Source organism: Pan paniscus, chromosome 12 (assembly GCF_029289425.2).
Source record: "Pan paniscus chromosome 12, NHGRI_mPanPan1-v2.0_pri, whole genome shotgun sequence".
In the NCBI taxonomy this organism is placed as follows: Eukaryota; Metazoa; Chordata; class Mammalia; order Primates; family Hominidae; genus Pan; species Pan paniscus.
In genome coordinates this window covers 111,333,885-111,353,372 of record NC_073261.2, presented here as the reverse complement: position 1 = coordinate 111,353,372, position 19,488 = coordinate 111,333,885, and the positions used below count along the sequence as shown (strand labels likewise).

At 41.9% G+C, this 19,488-nt stretch overlaps 1 protein-coding gene across 3 annotated transcripts in view; it reads right to left on the bottom strand.

Moving 5' to 3' along the window:
- Nucleotides 1-2,392: 2,392 nt before the first annotated feature.
- Nucleotides 2,393-19,488, bottom strand: part of NBAS (NBAS subunit of NRZ tethering complex) — a 393,407-nt gene continuing 376,311 nt past the window's right edge. For 2 of the 3 annotated variants that reach the window (XM_003826980.5, XM_055108231.2), the window contains 2 exons: nucleotides 14,443-14,571; nucleotides 2,393-2,800 (listed from right to left, as the gene is read on the bottom strand). In XM_003826980.5, coding sequence (XP_003827028.3) covers nucleotides 2,525-2,800; nucleotides 14,443-14,571 — 405 coding nt within the window. In that variant the 3' untranslated portion in view covers nucleotides 2,393-2,524. The other variant, XM_034952644.3, reaches the window with a different exon arrangement.

Sequence of the window (19,488 nt, the reverse complement as noted above, 5' to 3'; positions counted from 1 at the left end):
ACCCTGCACTGGCTCACCCTGGGGGCCGCGTCCCAGGAAGCAAAGCTATAGAATCCGAGTGTGAGTGAGGGCCAGGGCAGCCCTTGCTTATTCTGATTTGTTTTCAAAGAGAAAGGTTTGGGATAACTGATAGGAACTTTTAACTGTAAGCAAGACAACATATCATCTTACTCCTTCATCTAACATTTATGGTTAACATTCTCAATACCAGCACAAAGAGGAACGCAGCGTTCTAGAGTATTTTTCCAACTGGTGTGATTCTTGAGTGAATTATTTGTTGTTCCTTCTTTTTCTCTTCCCCCCTCCCCGCCGCCCACAGAAACTGCTCAAACCTTTTAAATTTGGTTTCTAGTAAACGAGGATGTGAGTCAAAGCCATGGAGCTTCCAGGAAAGAATCCCTTCCTCATAAGCATTGTGGGGCTGGAGGACTGGAATGTGGAGCCCCCCAATCCTCTGCTGTCCTTTGCACAGTCACTCCAGCCCTCTGGGCCTCAGTCTACTAATCCATAAAGTCAGGGTGTCATACTAAATGACTTCTGAGATCTGTAATACTGCAATTTGAAGAAAAAGGTCTCAGGAGGGATTCTGTTATAACAGACTGTGTTTCTCAGAATATTGCTCACTCAATGTTTTCATTCACCTGAAATGATGCAGGCTAGCTGCAAGGTTACAGAAAACCCATTACTAGTAAGCATGCTGCCTGGGAGTGGCTTGACCCACACCATCGGACATAGGCAGTGCCATCAGAGTTCTAGGAGGCTTTTTTGGCCGCGTGGGTCTGTCTGGACAGGTGTTACCTAATTTGGGAGAAATATGGTGTCCTCTTTCCTGTGAAGTATGCTAGAGGCTTGTGCAGGCCATTCCCAAATTCTAGGTGCTACTGAATTGGGAAAGGAACTCAATCTTGGGGTAGACAGTTGGTGGGAGGTCAGGGGAGTGAGCAATTACATAATAAGTCTCCTCCAAAGATGACCAAAACTTTCATCAGAGGACACTGCAGCTCTGCAGCTACATCTAGAGGAGTGGAAATGAGGTGAAGCTGATGATGATGGTGATGATAAACTATAAGGTGAAGCGATGTTATTCTTAAATAGATGGGGAACCCAACCAGGTTGTGTGTAGGGCACTGGTGGGAGTGGGGTGGACAGGGAGAGGTGTGGAGATGAGGCTGCCCAATACACTGTATGTTAAAGACCACCAGGGAGCCCCGTTACATTCAGCCTGCTGGCTTTGACAGAGCAATGCAGAAATTGATCCAAGGTAGCCTTTTCACATGACTTAACCTTGTGCAAATTACTCCCTATAACAATGATGTAATATCATCTCATCTCATCTACCTAGACTAAACCTTCCTATTAATACACAGACACTCTCCCTCCCTCCAAATTATTTCTTGGGGCAGAGGTAAAAGACCAGCATGCCTTAGTGTAGATGGATACCTCCAACGGCCCCCTGGTCACTCTGTAGGTGTGGATGCTCTCCCCAAGGCTGTGCCTCGGCTGCTGCTGTGGCTTCAATAAGGTGTGAGTCTCAGGGGCGCGAAGTCTAGAGCCTCCACCATCAAGCACATACCTCTGTGGTGGGGGCAGGTGCCAGCAAGCTATGCCTTGGGACCCTTATCCTCCATCACAGGGAACACCCCTTGTGTGGGAGGTTTTCCTAAGGGTGTTGCTATTCACACCCTTGCTACGATTGGCTGTATGCACATCAGTGAACCCTAAGATGCCAATCCCACCTGTGATAAGTGTGCATGCTGGCTCTGTTCCCCCACCCACCTGCCTATGTACGTTTATGGACATGAAATGTGTCAACATGAACATGTCGATGCTGATAAATTTTGAAGGCCTCTAATCAGACAGCAATCATGTATTGGTCCTGATCATCTGGCTATGCCCTGAAGGTCATAATTCATATACTGTGACACTAGTGAGTGGGACAGAGAGTTAATATTTCTTCAGCTCCGGCTGTGTATCTGATAGAGCCTCACACACACAACCCCACATAATACTTATCAACTTTACGAGACAAATAATACCACCCTTATTTTTCTACAAAATAGACTTAGGTTCAAAGAGGTGGAAGAATTTGCCCGAGGTCATTTAACTAATCTGAGACTTGAGTCCAGGTCCACCCTCCCTCCACCCATGACACCTGCCTCGACCACCAGGCATTCCGCACACTCCCTCCCTTCCTAATGCCACCCTATCCACCACCACATCCAACTTGCTGAACCACAGTTATGGACACATTATAAACTGAATTCTATCCAGAAAAGGCAGGTTGAAATAAAAAAGAAGGGTGGGAAGGAAGAGTCTCTTAGTCAATAAGAAAGTATGTTCACCAGTCAGTACAAGAAAGAAAAAAAAGGTTAAAAAAGCGGCAGCTTGCTCATCATTTCCATACAGTTTTATTTGCAATTTGTTGGAACCACGGAGAACAATCGGCAGATACACATGTTGCTTCTGGGAACAGCATTCAACTCCAGATGCTTTTTCTGCTAAGGAGCAGGGCCACAGGCGGCCCTCACACCCAGTGCTGTGCTGCACGGAGGGCTGTACTGAAGGTTCTGAAGGCCCGGTGAGTCCGCCTCACGGCCAGAAGGAGAGACCCGGCTTCGGCTTCATGGCCGGCCTCCCGCAGGTGTCTGCCCAGCTCCTCTGCATCCCAGCGCCCTTGCTGGAGGCTAGCCAAGAGGTGGTCAACAATATGTGGATAGAAGGGAGTGGAGACACACTTCACCAGCAGCTTGGCATCCAGGAGCAGGGAAAGAAGTTCTTGGTCACAATTGGAATCATTCACCTTCAAGAAATAAGACAGGCACAGCGTGAGGGGGTGTTTGCTTTGTTCACCTCCCCCTTGGATCCCTCGCTCTCCACTGGGCTGCCTTCATCATCATTCATGCCCTGGCCTGGGTTTAAAAGCCTGTGTGGGTCACGAGCACCTCTGAGGTAGGTCACAGATTTGGATGACAGACGGGGCTCCTCTTAACATAAGAAGACACAAGAACCCCACTGCAATCATCACTACAGCTTCCAGATACTGGGTGCCAGAAACTATTCAACACTGTACCAGCATTTCTTCACCAAGGCCTTCTGACTCAACCCCGTGACTGGCACTTTTACCTCCCAATTGACAGAGAAGGAAACTGAGGTGTAGCAACTTTGCTTAACATTGTAACCAGTTGTAGAGCCAGATTGTAAATTTGGGTCAATCTTGACATCAAAGTCTGTGCTCTTAACAACCACATTTACTGTTTCATTTGTACTTTCACTGTGATCCACATTCTTTAATGCTGTATCTTTCTTGAATATAAATACACATGAAAAAAATCTTTTTGGAACAAGAAAACCTCTTTTGTACTCCATTGAGAGAAGAGTATGTCCCTCAAGCCCACTGATACGAGTAAGATAACCAACAGTGGGGTTTTAAACTATTTTTGCTTCAGCCTCTAGGAAGCTCAGTACCAACCTTGCCTTTTAAAAAATGGTTTCATAGGTTCTTTCAGTTTGCATATTCTCTTTCTCCCTGGTCTTGTCTTCTAAATATATGTATTATTTTCAATATTTTTTTTAAAGAATCAAGTCCACACTGATCACATTATCAAAATTCGGAGCTTCTCACTTACATTGGGGTATCATAAAACAGATTCCTGACAGGCTTTTCTTAATGTTACTGTACATTTTTAATAATTTGGATTGTAGGACTCTCAGAAATAATGTCAAAGCCAATTAACTGACGTTTAGACCAACTATATTATGCAATTGTACACAATGTGCTCTTCCTGCATGTTCTGTGACAAGGAAGAAAGGCTATTGAAGAGGCGAAGGTCAACTGTGTCTACTTGTCTACTGACTGCGAGAATTAAAGCAAGAGAAGTACTGAGAATAAAATCCTGCCCACTATCGGGTAGCGTGAATCTTTCCTACTACCCACAGGGGTCATTCAGAACCCAATGTAAACGTCACCTCCAATGCCATCTTCTTGCTGACATTTCCTTTAACTCTCTTGGCCAATACTTGGGAGTATGACCAAGGATTCCTCCTTCCTCCATACTCCCAAGATGCCTGAGATCTGCCTCTTCATGCTGTATGATAAGTAATTTTATTTTATTTATTTATTTTTTGAGATGGAGTTTTACTCTTGTTGCCCAGGCTAGAGTGCAGTGGTGCAATCTCGGCTCACTGCAACCTCCGCCTCTTGGGTTCAAGCGGTTCTCCTGCCTCATCCTCCCAAGTAACTGGGATTACAGGTGCATGGCACCATGCCTGGCTAATTTTTTGTATTTATTAGAGATGGTGTTTCACCATGTTGGTCAGGCTGGTCTCGAACTCCTGACCTCAGGTGATCCACTCACTTTGGCCTCCCAAAGGGCTGGGATTACAGGCGTGGCCACCGTGTCCGGCCTGTATGATAGTAATTTGTATGTCTGTCTCCCTTACCGACTGGGAAATTCTTGAAGGCACAGAAGTTTTATCACTTTTACATTTCAGCTCCCCATTTCATTAACATTTGTTAAATGGCTGAGTGAACCTACATTATGAAACTTTGTCACATTTTTGTAAACTGCACAAGTACACGATAAAGACCCTACCTCTCAGAGAGACTGAATAGAACTAGACTCCAGAACAGAAGACCCTTCTCTGCAAACCCTCAGTGTCTTTTCTCCGGCCTCCCATTTCATGAACACTTGTACAGCCCACCTTTGACCCAAAACACTTAGGTTGAACTCCAGGAATTTACCTTTGTTTTTGTTTTTAGGAGCTAGATGACAGAAAAAGCCACCGGTTCAATGGACTTGCTTTTGTGCTGGAAGGGGCACGGAGCTTTGACTTCTCCTCGCTGGGGCTGCCTGTGAGTTCTGAATGCCTTCTTTCCATCCCACTTCTCTCCCTGTCTCTTCATGCCTAGCAAACAAGAGTCTCAACGCCACAGAGCTCCTGCCCTCAGCAGCACGGTGTCTACGTGCCAGAACCCTGAGAGGCCCTTGAAGTCTTCAGACATCCCTTCAAGACAGTTCTCACCTCCTCTGACAGAGGCAGGTTCAGTGAGGTCAAGTGTGATACAGTTGCTCCATGGTGGAGTGGCCTAGAAGCCCGTGTCTCGGCCTAGTTTACTTGTTTATTGTTTGTTTCCCTCCAGAACACAAGTTCCTATGGAGCAGAGATCTTGTCTCTTCTGTTCACCCCTGTATCCCCAATGTCCAGAATGGGTGGCCACATGCTAGGAGCTGAGCAAGATTTGTGGAATGAATACCCAAGTGAATGAATCACTCCAAAGCTCACATTCTTTCAGTCTGTGTGGCTGCCTCCAGCCACGTGCATGCACATGCTAATGCGTGCACACACACAGGGCATCTGAGTTACTGTATGTGTTATCTTGGTTCATCCTTCAAAACAAAGAATCTCCCTGCCTAACCCTGCAGGAGAGAACAGTGTGTGCCAGGATGCTACAGGCACATGTTTGATAAGATGCACAGATAAAAGGCTCAGAATCTGAACACTGCAGGGCAATACTTTCTTTGTTGCCCTGAATACGTCTTCTAGGCTGGGACACTTTTATTATTCTTTCAGTTTACTCACTAACCCTCCCTCTGGGAGCCTGACAGTCTCCTAGAGAGGTAGTGATGGATTCTTCCAGCCTGAGGAAGAGACAGGGGTTCTGTTAACGCCTGCGGCCGCTGCTACTCTCATTCCCTTCATAGTTTGTGTTTCTATCCAGTGCAACCAAATCCTTCCCGTGTTTCTGGCTGGATATACCCAGCTTTTCAGAAGCTGCTCACATTCTGGCAGGGAGGGCAAGGGGTGGGGAAGGGCAGGGTAGGTTGCCTTTTCTCCAAAAGCCTGCTGCTTGCCTTCTTGGCTGAGAATGCCTAAGGCTAAAGACACGGAAATGAAATGCATGCTTCCTTCCCCTTGGCCCCGGCCCACTCAGAAGTTCCCTAAAGAACGATAAAGGTCTGCGTTTGCTGACCTGCACTGAGCTTGGGCAGTGAGCAGGGAAAGGTTGGGAGGAATTTTGGGTTTGGCTTCAGATAAAATCAAGTGCTGGAAACGCAGGGTGGGTGACTTTATCTTATTTCCTTTCTCTGACATTCTACCTGGGCCTGGCTCTTTGCAGGAAATACAGAATGGCCAGAGTATACTTTAAGATTAACAGCTGCACGGAAAATACTGCATAGATAATTTTTCTGTGCGTAATTGGGAACAAAATAGAAAATGAAAGAAGAAAGAAAGAGATGGCCTTTGTAATGACCCATTCCAACAAGTACATTTTAAAGAGTCGTCTGAGGTTCAGAGAAGGAACAGGTCATAGACAGCCAAGATGTTCCTTTCTACATATCAGGGCACCAAGGCCAGACTGAATCCTTCCCATCAGCACAGCCGAGTGCTGGGTGTCCTGTCCCAAAGCACTCTCCAACACTGTGACATCAGCACCACACTGCTGAGTTGCTGGATTAATTTGTTAAGCCTCAAGTTGTCTTTGTTTTTTCTTGTTTTTGACTAAAATTTGTACTAAACATACTAAAACTTTAGTACTATCTGCCACAGAAGCTTGGTACTCTCTGACCATGCATTATTCATTCTAACCTACTTTTTCTTTTTAAGATAAAAATAAAAAAGTGGAAATAGTTGGAAAAAAACATGCCACCTTCTTGCTGACATTTTGTTTAACTCTCTTGGCCAAGCTGATTCCTCCTTCCTCCATACTCCCAAGGCACCTGAGGTCTGGCTCTTCAGGCTGTGTGACAGTAATTTGTATGTCATCCATGTTTGGGTCACCACAAGAGAATTATTTCACCCTCCTTTCCTCTCCAGTAACTGTCCATGTGCATAGATTTTTTTCCCACAATTAATCATATGATATTTGTATTCTATTTTTCTCATTATATGCTAAGAATTTTTAAATTGTTTTTTACATAGTTTTCAGTCTTAAAAATTTTAATGGCTGCAAAATAGTTGTTATAAGTTATTTGACTTCTATAAATATTTCAGCCATTTTAAGTTGTCTGATATTACTGAAATACTACCATGAATGTTTTTTTGCACATACTTTCTTCTTCATCGAAATGATCGGCATAGGACAAGTTACCAGGGGAGGTATCACTGCAGTGTTACGGGCTGAACTGTGTCCCGCACAAATTCGTATGTCGAAGCCCTTACCCTCAGTACCTCACAATGTGAATTTATTTACAGACAGGGACTTTAAAGAGGCAATGAAGGTAAAATGAGGTCATCAGGATGGACTCCGATATAACCGGTGTCCTAACAAGAAGAGAAGACAGGACACGCACACAAAGCGAGGGTCAGCCATGTGAGGACAGTGAGAAGGCGGCCGTCGACATGCCAAGGACAGAGGCCTGGGAAGAAACCAACCTTACACCTTGACATCAGACTTCTGGTCTCCAAAACTGTAGGAAAATAAATTTCTCTTGTTTAAGTCACTTAGTCTGTGGTACTTTGTTAGGGTAATATGAGCAAATTAATACATCAGGCAAAGTATCTGAAACATTTTTTTGGTTCTAAATATGAATGTAAGCACAACCACATAATGATGTCAACTGTGCCAGCTTACAGCGGTGACATCAGCGTGGGAATGCATCAGTGTCACATCACGAACTTCTCAGCTTTAGGTGTTAATATTTTGATAGGAAAAAATCACTTGCTAATTTAGGAGATATGTAATGGTACCTCAAGGTTGCTTTCATTTGAATTTATTTGCAAGAATGAATTTTTCCATAAATTTCCTATCATTTTTATTTTTTGTTGTGGGAAGAATCAATCATTCACTCATTTAGGAGAGTTATAACAGCTTCCCACTCTTTCACATGTGAAGGATTCTCTGTATAACTGAAATCTTAACCCTGATTTTTGTTATCATGAACATTCTAACCTATTGTTTACAGTTCTGTTTCGGTTGTTTTTTGTTGTATAGAAGTTTTACACTTTCATATTGTCAGGAAAGGATCTACTCCTTTATGACTTGTTTTATTGCTTTAAAACTCAGAACTTACAATTCCTCAAAGGAACTGATATGTTATTTTTATATTTTCTGACTTTTAACAACATTTGACTTTTAAATTGATCAGAAATTGACTTTGGTATATGGTCTGTGGAAAATCACACAGCCCTGCCAGTGGGTTGACTGGTGCTTAAGGGGCATGAGAAAGAAAATAGATTCTGTCATTTTTGGATGCGGTTTGGATGTGAGAAATAAATATGAGACAAGTCCAGAGAATTAGTTGACTTAATTCCCCTGATCAAATAACTTTGAATTACAGTGAGAGATAGTCTGGTGCTATGAAAAGAAGACAGGCTTTTGGGTTAGAGACAAATTTCCAATCCTGGTTCTGTCACTAAACAACTGTGTGACCTTGTTCAGGACGATCTCTCTGAGCTCCAGTTTCCAGATCAGAAATACACACTGTCTGTAAGGGTTGGGAATAATACAAGCTTTTAAGTGCCCAGCACAATGCCAAGTGCAGAGTCCAGGTTCAGTAAATAGCTGATGTTAATACAGGCAAACAAATCATGAGAAAAGGATTTTCTAGAAAGGGAAGGGCTTATATATATCAGAAGATGAGTAAAATGCTTGCTATCTCTGTCAGAGATTGTTTTTTGTGTGTCAGCAATTAATTTTTGAGAATAAATGATACTTTACAGATCTTGGGAAAGAAATCTATTAAAGCACAAAGCACTTCTGTCTTCCAAGCCATTAAAATGTTATCTGCTTAATTCCTCTTTCAACAATAGGTAATGAACCTTCTCTGATTTAAAATCTTTGATTTTATGGATCTATATCAAGCTAAGAGTAATTACAATAATGAGGAAAGCTGAAATTCCAGAAGCATAATGCATGCAGCCCTCATTTCATTTGCTTTAAAGATTATTTAATACTATTTCACTGTTTACTTTAGGGAAACATATTTGTCTTGTTCTCATATATACTATTACTAATAAAAGTTATTAAAATATCAACCACAAGGGTAGAAAAATAAAAGGACAACCTAAGTATACGCTTGAGAAAAACACATACAGATAATTTTTGTATTCTGTATTTGCTTGAATATGATATGCAGTTTCCATTTTCTCAGCATACCATCAGTTTCACTCCTGGCATGACACTTAATGGAATACTACTTCTGAAACCAAAACTATGACAAATCATCTGCTCACAATCTCACAACGAGATGGAGACAATCTTTGAAAATCCAAGCTTGATCACCTCTGCAACCAAACCCACATGCTGGATTTGAGGGCCCTGATCTGGCTAGTTCCACATGCTGTACCTACCTCCTTGCTACCTTCGTTAATTCTTCGTGTTATTATTTCACATGTCAATCTCTCCATGAGATTATTCATTTAAGCACAGGGATAATAATATTTTATCGCATCTTTACAAGTGTCTTACCTATTCTTCACTTCATACACAGTGCCAGGCTGTGCACAATGCATGCTTGATATGTCTGTTCATACCAAGTAAATTAACCAACCACTAGTGCTGTTTAGGAATCCCAGGCTGACCTGCAGAGTGAGCTGCCTATTGCTGGACGCATCCAGACAGGAGGTACAAGTCAGATCTCTGTATGTTCAGGTTAAAACGATAGAAATAAATAGACATACCCACAACTTTGAAACATGGACAGAGTTAAAGGGGACCAAAGACAGGAAGGTTTCTTGGTTTTGTATAAATATGTCGATTCACACATGCGTTTCTGAAAATCTTTATGGTTCTCCCCCCAGCTTGGACACTGGCCACTGTAAATAATGCTAGAAGGTTCTGGTGCCTTCATGGCAAGATTACAGGGGATAGGAATCACATTTATCAAATATCTGAAGGACTGTCACTGGAAGAAGGACATTAGTGATCTGAGAAAATCCCCAGGGCAGGACTAAGGTCAATGTGTTGAAGATAAAGGGGTATAGGTTTCATTTAGGAGGTGCTCTCGTGTCATAATCTCACCCAAAATGGCCCAGAGCCCCCTGCAGTGTTCAGCTGGAGCCTGGGAGAGTAAGTGGGCTTAAAAAGGAAGCACAGCTAGGCGAGTTGTTGGGCTAGGTCTGCTCTAGTGTTTTGCAGAGCTAATATTATATGCCTCAAGGTGCTTTCAACAACTTCATTCCTCTGTAGAAATAGCCCTTTTCCAATATAATAAAGCCTTCCTACTTACGTTAAAAGCAGAAGCATGGTGGGGTATAGACTTTGAATGTTAGGTCTGGTGTTTACATTTCAGCTTTGGCTGCTTACTAGCTGTGTGACCCCTGAGCCTCATGTTCTCATCTGTGAAACCAAAATAATAATATCTTCTCATACAATCATTAAGAAAAAAAGAAAATGTACCTATTATAGTACTTGGCAAAGAGGTGGGATTTGCAAGATGGTAATTATTGTCATCAAGGAGAAACCCTTAATTAGGTACCGGAGGTCCTAAACACTTTTTATTTTTTATTTATTTATTTTTTTGAGACGGCGTCTCACTGCAGGCTGGAGTGCAGTGGCACGATCTCAGCTCACTGCAGCTCCACCTCCCGGGTCCACACCATTCTCCTGCCTCAGACTCCCGAGTAGCTGGGACTATAGGCACCCACCACCACACCTGGCTGATTTTTTGTATTTTTAGTGGAGATGGGGTTTCACCGTGTTAGCCAGGATGGTCTCGATCTCCTGACCTCATGATCCACCCTCCTCGGCCTCCCAAACTGCTGGGATTATAGGTGTGAGCCACCGTGCCCGGCCAACACTTCTTTTATAATCCCATGAATTACTATTTTAATAGACAGCACAGTCCAGGACAACCCCTGGGATGAGGGGTTGCATAGAGGCATTGAGCAGTACCAAAGAGGAGGAAGCAATGAAGAGCAGGAGCTGTTACAAATCGGGAATTACAAAATGGGAATTTTCAGTATACAAAGCCATTATAAATACGTATCTGCTTACTTTGATGAAACAAGTCAAGAGGCTTCCATCCAAACAGAAAATATTCAAGAGATGCGAGTCAAACACATCAGCAGCATTGCCCATCTTAGAGAGAATACGGTTTTGAAAGTGAGCTCTCAATTTTACTGAGAGTGATGGAGAAGGTAATCCAGAAGTCTATACCATGCAGGGTTTTAATTGTTCATCATCAATACAATCTCAAGGAAGGACTTTCCATTTCTGGCCCAGGAAAGAGGCTGTTGGCCATTTATAAAAGGTTACACGCACCAGAGGTCTGCAATTTCGGAAAAGCTTAGAGAAAGAAATGAGTACTACTGCTAGAGGAAAAGTCAGTACAATCTCTGGCATCAGCACTTAAGCATCATCCTTTTAACTGTAAACACCTATAAAGCTGTCAGTATCTTATAATGAATAGCAAAATAATACATGCTATCAGCAAACAAGTGGGGGTGTTTTTAAACTTGGATCTGCACACCATGCAGGAGAGACTGCTATCAACGGAGTGCCTCTGCCAGATGTTTTTCTTTTAATGTCAATAGGAGCTACTGTCAACAACCAATAAGGGGAAAACTGAAGTTATTGATGAACTCAAGCGCCCTGCTAATGGACACGGTGAATAGCAAAATAAAAGCAACAAAAAGAAAGCAAAAGTTTTCTATTTTTCATTGCAATACCAAGGATGACTTAAAAACAGCTAGACGTGAGTCCTGCCAAAATGCCCACTGAAACTCTTCCCTTAGAAAAGTGTAACACAACCCTTTAATGGTGTTGGAAGAGCAATGATTAATTATAGTGATTTCATATTTTATTTATGTAGCATTTTAAAATGATACAATTACAGAGAACAGATTAGCAGTTGCCAGGGGTTGTTCAGGAGGTGGGGAGGAAGAAGGTGGCTGTGGCTATAAAGGACAGTATGAGAGATCCTTGGGTCTGGTACCTTGACTGCAGTTAGTGGTCACACGAAGTTACAGGTGACAATGTCACATGGAGACACACACACACACTCAAGAGTGTCTGCAAAACTAATAAAATCTGTATAATGTTGACAGATTGAATCAATGTCAGCAACCGGGTCATAATATTACAGGTAAGTATCCCTTATCCAAAAAGCTTGAGCTCAGAAGTGTCAGTTATTTCAGATTTTGGAATATTTGCATTATACTTACTTGTTGAGTATTCCTAATCAGAAAATCTGAAGTCTGGAATCTGAAATGTTCTAATGAGCATTTTCCTTTGAATGTCATGTTGGTTTTCAAAAGTGTTGAATTTAAGGCCATTTTGGATTTCTGGATTAGAGGTGTTCAACCTGTATACTCTAGTCATGAAAGATGTCACACTGGGGGGAACTGGGTGAAGAATGTGAGAGACCTTGCTATATCATTTCTTACAACTGAACGTGAATTTAAAATTATCTCAAAAAGTTAAAAAATGTTTTTAAAATGGAAAACTCTGTAAAACCTTAGCCTCTGGGGACTGCAAAAGGTCTTTTTGTGGGACACATTTTTAGGGCACAGATGGGCTAGCCTAATGTGAGCATTCAACTTAATGCAGAGATGTTACAGTTCAGTCTCATTACCGAATTTCTAAAAGGAAGGATCTGAACGGTAGGCAAGTGACTCATCTTAGCAATTTATACCTGTGGCTTTGATTCTTGGATCTGAAGGGCACAGACGTTTCGTGCGCTATCATCACAACCACAGGCAAACTACTCACACTCTGCAGAGCAGTTTCAAAACCACAGGCTTAGCACCATGCAGCACATCTAACGTGCAGATCAAAGTGTTACGGAAGTAAATCAGTGCCATATTAAAGGGACTTGGGCACTGCAGTGTTACCATTTAGTCATTTAGTTTCTTATTTTGATAGTTACTGTGTAGGTATGTGGGGGAAATGCTGCTGTGTGGGTAGTAAGATTAGTCAGCAGTTAGGGACCGCCTGTGCTAGTTGCAGTTCTGACAGATGCATTTGAGATAAAGAATCTTTAAAATGAAAACTGATACACTCTGCCCATGGAATCCAGGACTGTATCAAGAGAGCTCTATGTATGATGAATATGGAAAGGCACTGTATAATACATCACTGTTTTATTCTCAAAGAGGCCCATGGCAAATTTTTGTGAGAATGCCTAACACAGTGTACGAGGGTGGGGAGGGAAAAAAATGCACTGAGAATATGCAAAAGTTTTCTCTTCTTACCAATTTCTTGGATTTATAAGAAAAAACTGGCTAAGAAAAAAACTCATTATAATTCTGTTTCATATAAATTCTCTGAGTTATTCAACTTTCATTTCAGCATACATAGGTGGCAGGGCTACAGAAAGGCAAGTCCCCTTGATTCCCTACTTCAGTCAAGGTCCCAAAGAGGCCTTTGTTTTGATTAATTATTGGTGATCAGGTACGGTATTCACAAAACCCTTGCAGAAGCTTTTACATTATTTTAAAAACACATCTAAATGAATAAAGGCATTTGATTTTCTCATTTTATTCATAATGATTATTTCCAAATACAATTATATTCTGCTTTCTGTAACTATTTACATAATTTTCTGTATCCTTTGTCATTAAGAAAACTTTATATCAGTGATGTCTTTTCATCAACCTCTTCACTGTCTTGAGTAGCAAGCATATACCTCTGCTCTAGATTCTCCTTCCTTCTCTGGTCCCTAGAAGATATCCTGCCACATTTTTGTTTAAAAAAATAGCATGTATGTGTATATATACATACATATGTATATATACAATGTAAAATTACATATGTGTGCATGTATGTGTATGTGTATAGTGTACATACTCAAACAGACATACATACACTTCAAATGAAAGAATGATCTCCACACAAAAGGGCTTCAGTAAGGATCATACAACATGAGTTCATTAAAACACAACCCTAAGCTATCTAATCCTAAAGTGGAAAATTTTAAATGAGAAGAGAAAGTTTCTTCCTAATCATAATAACAAGGCAACAGGCCTTGAGGGAGAAATCTCAAGTTGACTCCAGTACATTACTCTTCAAGACAAGAAGGTTGCCAGAGGAAATCAGAGTTTGAGATTTCAGATGGTGCCAGTAAACACTACTTAAACCCACTGTCTTACCTTTAATTAGTGGATAACCTAACACACACATCCACAGATGGAAAACCTGTGCAATGATGGGAGTTCCCTAGACCCAAATTTCAAGTAGCAAGAGGACTGCTAGTTGATGGCTGCTTTGATCTTCTTAAGGAGACTAACATCCTGCTTCTGTAGAAAACTGTCTTCTTATTCGGATTTGTATTCTGAGCACCAAAAACACTGAATCTGGTTCATGGGAAGAGCTTAGTAAATGTTTGTAAAATAAACATACACTGCTGGGACAAAATAGGAACAGCTATTGTGGTCAGAGAATACCACAGATATAGTAGTCTTCAATTAACCATGGTGTTATTTATGAGAATGAAAGTGCTAATTCATTCCTTTGAAACATTAAAAAAAAAAAAGAAAGAAAGTAAATTCAACTGGGCATACCGTAGTGACTGCCGTGATTTGCTCCAGTGCCATCTCGTGCAGATGCTCATCTCGGCTCTCGAGGAGAAGTTTCAGAGATGGAAGCAGGAGGGACTGGTTAAGCAGCAGCAGACACAGCTCCTTCACACCCTGAAACCACAGGGCAGGGGTGAGCGAGAACTCCACGACGTACTTCTCACCGGCACGGTTCTGGCTGGATCATTCCACCCCTTTTTCTGTGGTAGCGTGTGTGTGTGTGTGTGTAAAGCCACATATGGTACCGCACTGGATATACTGAATATGGGCGTTGGTACCTGCTTCACTTGGTTCACAGTAAACTGTGTACAGATTTCCAAGCTGTCAGATATTCATCGACAACATTGCTTTTTAATGGCTTTGTAATGCTCATTGTACATATATAGTGGTATAATTTATTTTCCTAAACTCTCACAGCCCTAATTTCCTCATAAGTAAAATGTATGTATTTATAGCTCCTTTGCAGGTTTTGTGTTTTGTGTGTGTGTGTGTGTGTGAGAGAGAGAGTTTGTATTGATGAATGCAGCATACAATGCTCAGCATATAGTGGAGGCTGAATTATAATGAAAAGTATTATCAATTGCTAATATTGTTAACAACCTCTAGTTGTCATTCACTGAAACAAAGGAAATCAGCAAATAAAATATTTTAAAATGTATCTATCATTTTAATGTCAAAATGAATTGACTCCTTAATATACTTAAGACAGTCTATCTCCATGAAAACTATCTGTGTTGCAGAAAAATGAAAATGTGTTTGGATCTCCACAGGTGTATCTGAATTTTATTCTCAGCCCTTTATTTTACTAACTGAACCTGTGGTCACAGAGCAGGCTTTCATATAAGGTAACAAATGATAATCCTTTACAACAAAAGCATAAAACAATAAGAATAAGATTTGCAATCTGTTTTGCCCTGCTGAGCTGTGTTGCCATTCAGGTCCTGACTTTAGCTGTAACATAAAGAAGAGAACACTTTGGACCAAAAACCAGACAATGAATGACTCCATTACACTAAAGCAAGGGTTGCTCTAAAGAACTGACGATCATTGGTATCCACGGGATTGATTTTTCTCTTGTGCCATTCAGACAGCAGATCGGAGAAGAAAAACTCAAATTTACTATATTTTCAAAATTGCTTTACATTATTATAGAGCATCAATAAAATAAGAATGACACAAGTAAGCTCGCATTTAAACTCAGGATAAAGTTCTCTTGGGAATTCTGCACATTATAGTTTTAGCTTTCACCCAGCATGTCTGTTCTTGAAATCTGCAAGGCCCTCACATTTCAGAGTAGAAGGCTGTGCTACACAAACCTGTGTGACAATGATCAATACCAGCAGGGTAGCAGTTTGTAAAACACATTCCTCATACATTGGGAATTCTAATTCAAAAAAGTACGGTGTATGCCTGAAAGAACACGTGACACACAGCAGTCTCACCAAGCATCTGGGGCAAAGAAACAGGCAGACTTTTCAACCGGGATGCCGAAACCTGCAGAAGATTATTTGGGAGCATGAAACAAGCTCCTGAGCATGGCACTCTGGCCTGGCTGGCTGCATCCTGTCGCCTCTTCCTCCTCCTCTCGGGTCATGGCAGTGCTCCCCACCTAAGCATTCCACACAAAGTGATGTGCGGGGCCCCTTCTGACACAACACACACATTCTGTATCTGCACTGCCCAATACCGCAGCCACAAGGCACAAGCTACATTTGAGGTGGGGCTAGTGCAACCGAGGAACTGCATTTTTAATTTTACTTAAAGGGTTTAATAAGCCACATGGGGCCAGTGGCTACCATATTAGGCAGTATGGCTGCTGGGTGCTGGACTCTCACACCTCCAGGTGTTTGCACATAGTGTAACTTTTGCTCTTTCTCTGTCTGATTAACCATCTACTTGCTCTTTAAGTCTCAGTTTAAAAATGCACAGAAAAACTATACTTCCTCCGCAAAAGCACCCTTGAATGTCCCAGGTTAGCACTCAATGTTCTAAATGTACTGTATAAATATTTCCCACCTTATCTTTTATCTTGTATTATGGTAGTCATTCATCGGTCTACCTGCCTTGCTTTTGGGCAAGAATATTGTTCCTTCTCTGTATTCTAAACTTGCTTGGTACATGCCATACCTAAAACTCCTTGTATATAATTCCCTCTCTGAACACACATTTGCTCACTCAAAAAGTTATCAGTGATGAGTAAACATGCATTTTCAAGGATTTATGTTATTTAGACATAGCATGACACTTGGCTGACCTTGGCTTTCATGACAAATTTTATGGAATAACCTGTGTGCCCCTCTGAGCAAGCATAATGGATAGATGGCACACAGAGAGGCAAGGATATCCAAGAAGGGAGGAACCCACTTTAGGTGAGCCACTGACTACTTTTCATCTCTTAGCTACCAGTGATTGGCCAAATACTTACTCTATCTTTAAGTGCTAAATCCTCTACTATGTTTGTTTGCTATTTTCCCCCTGTGTTGCAAGAGAACGTTTATTAAGAGATCTACAAAGGGATTTGGGGAACTGCAAGAAAGGTCGAAGCAGCAGAGAAAAGCCACAAAACACGTCATTTGACAGGCCTTTGCTGTTCAAACCTGTCAGACCATGAGGACAGAACGAACAAGAGATGCCTTGGATGGAGAGGACTAGGTGGGCCCAGGCTTAGAGCCAGGCCACAAACCCGGATGTTTCTTTTCCCTGTGGACTATGATTTATGAGATGCACTGGGGCACTGTTCCCATGGTCTGACAGTCATGAGAGAAGCAGGACCAGTTCACAAATATGCCTTCTGTCCTCACACAACTCTCCTACTGTCCCTGGAGTATCTAGCATCAAAAGGTGTTGCAGGGCCTACAGCAGGAACTAGGGGCACAAGGTGTGCAGGGATTGGTGATGCAGAGACCGAGGGGCTTATCACATGCCCCAGGCATTGCATGGGGGCTGCAAGGCAGCTTGCAGTCCTTGCCCTCCAGCAGGCCTAGAATGGGCTGAGCTCCCATTGCTGTTGCCTGGATGTCCAGAAGCCCCTGGCACTGCTGGTTCTGCAGCCCCAGGTTGATCACAATCTTTGCCAGCTGGGCCTCCACACTGGCCACCAGGCACTGTACCTGGGCCAACTGGGCACTGCAGCGGCTTTGGTTTTGTGTTCTCCAGAGCCTCTCAGGTTGTGCTGGGCCTGCTGCTCGACCTCCAGGGCACTAGCCATGCCTCTTGGACTGTGATCTCTACCAGCAAGGCAGCTGCTCTGAGCTGAACATCAAGTGTTTGTTATATACTTTGCTTTGAAATGCATCATCTCATTTAATTTCTCCTCAAATCCTTTGAGAAAGGTGTGATCTCAGCCCTACTAATCAGACGGGGAAAGCAGAGGTAAAATGGTTAAATAACTTGAGTGTTATTGCATAACTTGACTGATTCTAAAAATCAAGCTCTTGACATTAGCAAAAGTGGCTCAACCCTGATAGAGAACAATCACATTGACTTTTAGAAGCTGGGAATTATTAAGGCTCACTCATGAGCTGGGTGACTTAATCCCATACAATAGACCCCAAGCATCGGTGACTAACCCATGTTTCGTCTCAGCGAAATCCTGGACCTTCAGGGTCAGTCACAAATAGTGGGACCTCGGAATTTTACATCTATAAATGCCAACAAACTGTTTATGCCAATTTCTTATTCTACCTATTCCCAAGTCTTGAGAGGGCTTTATATACTGCCATGGATACAAGCTGAGAAGAAGGATACATAACTTTTGAGACTGTGGTACACAGGACCTGTGAGAAAGTCACTCATCCTGCTGGTAATATTTTCCATCAGGAAAACCATCATGGCCGTAAGTAAGCAAGTCCCAGGAGCAACAGCAGGAGTCACGAAGGCATTCTGAGGAGTCGTGAATTTTTTTAAAAGTCTGTAAGCATGGGAGCTTAGTGAAAAATGGGAAATGGAGATGAAGAAAAAGGTGAGTACTCTTAAGTACTCTGACATAAACAATTAGGCACACACGTTTCCTAAATCATGGAGTACGACAACCAAAGGTATTGAATTTAGGAAAAAAAAAATCATAAGTAACAGATAATTTTACCACCACAGTGATATAAAACATTGTAGAACTCTGAAATTAAACTCGTCAACTTCCAAGTGTAGTAAAATAAACTTAAAAAGATACTGCCACTTTTTAATAGTAATGCTCCTTCCTCTGTAACACTTTCAATTCACATTTGAGCACATTTAGCCATCAGTAAAAACAGTACATACCATTTGCAAATAGCCTCTAATCACAGCAGCCTCAGGAAAACATAATCTATAAATGCGCCCAATTGAGAGACAGAAACTGAGGCAGCTTAAGGAAAACGATGGAAAGTCACCATGACAACAGAACTCTTTGAATAATTACCTTTTGTTTCATCAAATTAAAGAAACATGATAACGACCTACTTTGCAACGGGGTCTAACCCAGTACCTCGTCTCTCATCCCAAGAGAATTACACATTTATGAAAGGTAGTGAATTATGTGCTATGGATGAAGCAGTACACATACAGCCTCAGCTCATTCTCCTTAGAGAATAGACAGAACTAGCATTTTCTCATCCAGCTTAACCTCTTCTTTCACAGACCAGAAAACAAAGATCCAGAGAGTTTGGTGCTGTTCTCATGTTCACACAGATGTGGCCCATTCTGGAAGAGAAACAGTACAGCTTCGAGCATTACTAGAGTTCTTTCTGTTCTACTATGTATGATGTTCCCTGCCCTTAAGGTGCTCCTAGTCTTAATAAAGAGCAGACGCAGTAAATCCCTTCCCATGGAGTGTGTGAGGAGTGCTCTAATCGATGTGTGCTTTAGGTGCTGTGCTATCTTTTCTGACCTCTTAAAAAACACTTAGCAATCACTGACCAGATGATTCTGAGATCAAATGAGACCCCTGCAAATAAACTTAATGTATTACTCTATTTGTCAAAGTACCTCCCCCTGGCTGTAGACACTTACTAGGAAGCTGAATCATCACAGCTAAATCAGAACTTTTCATTTAAC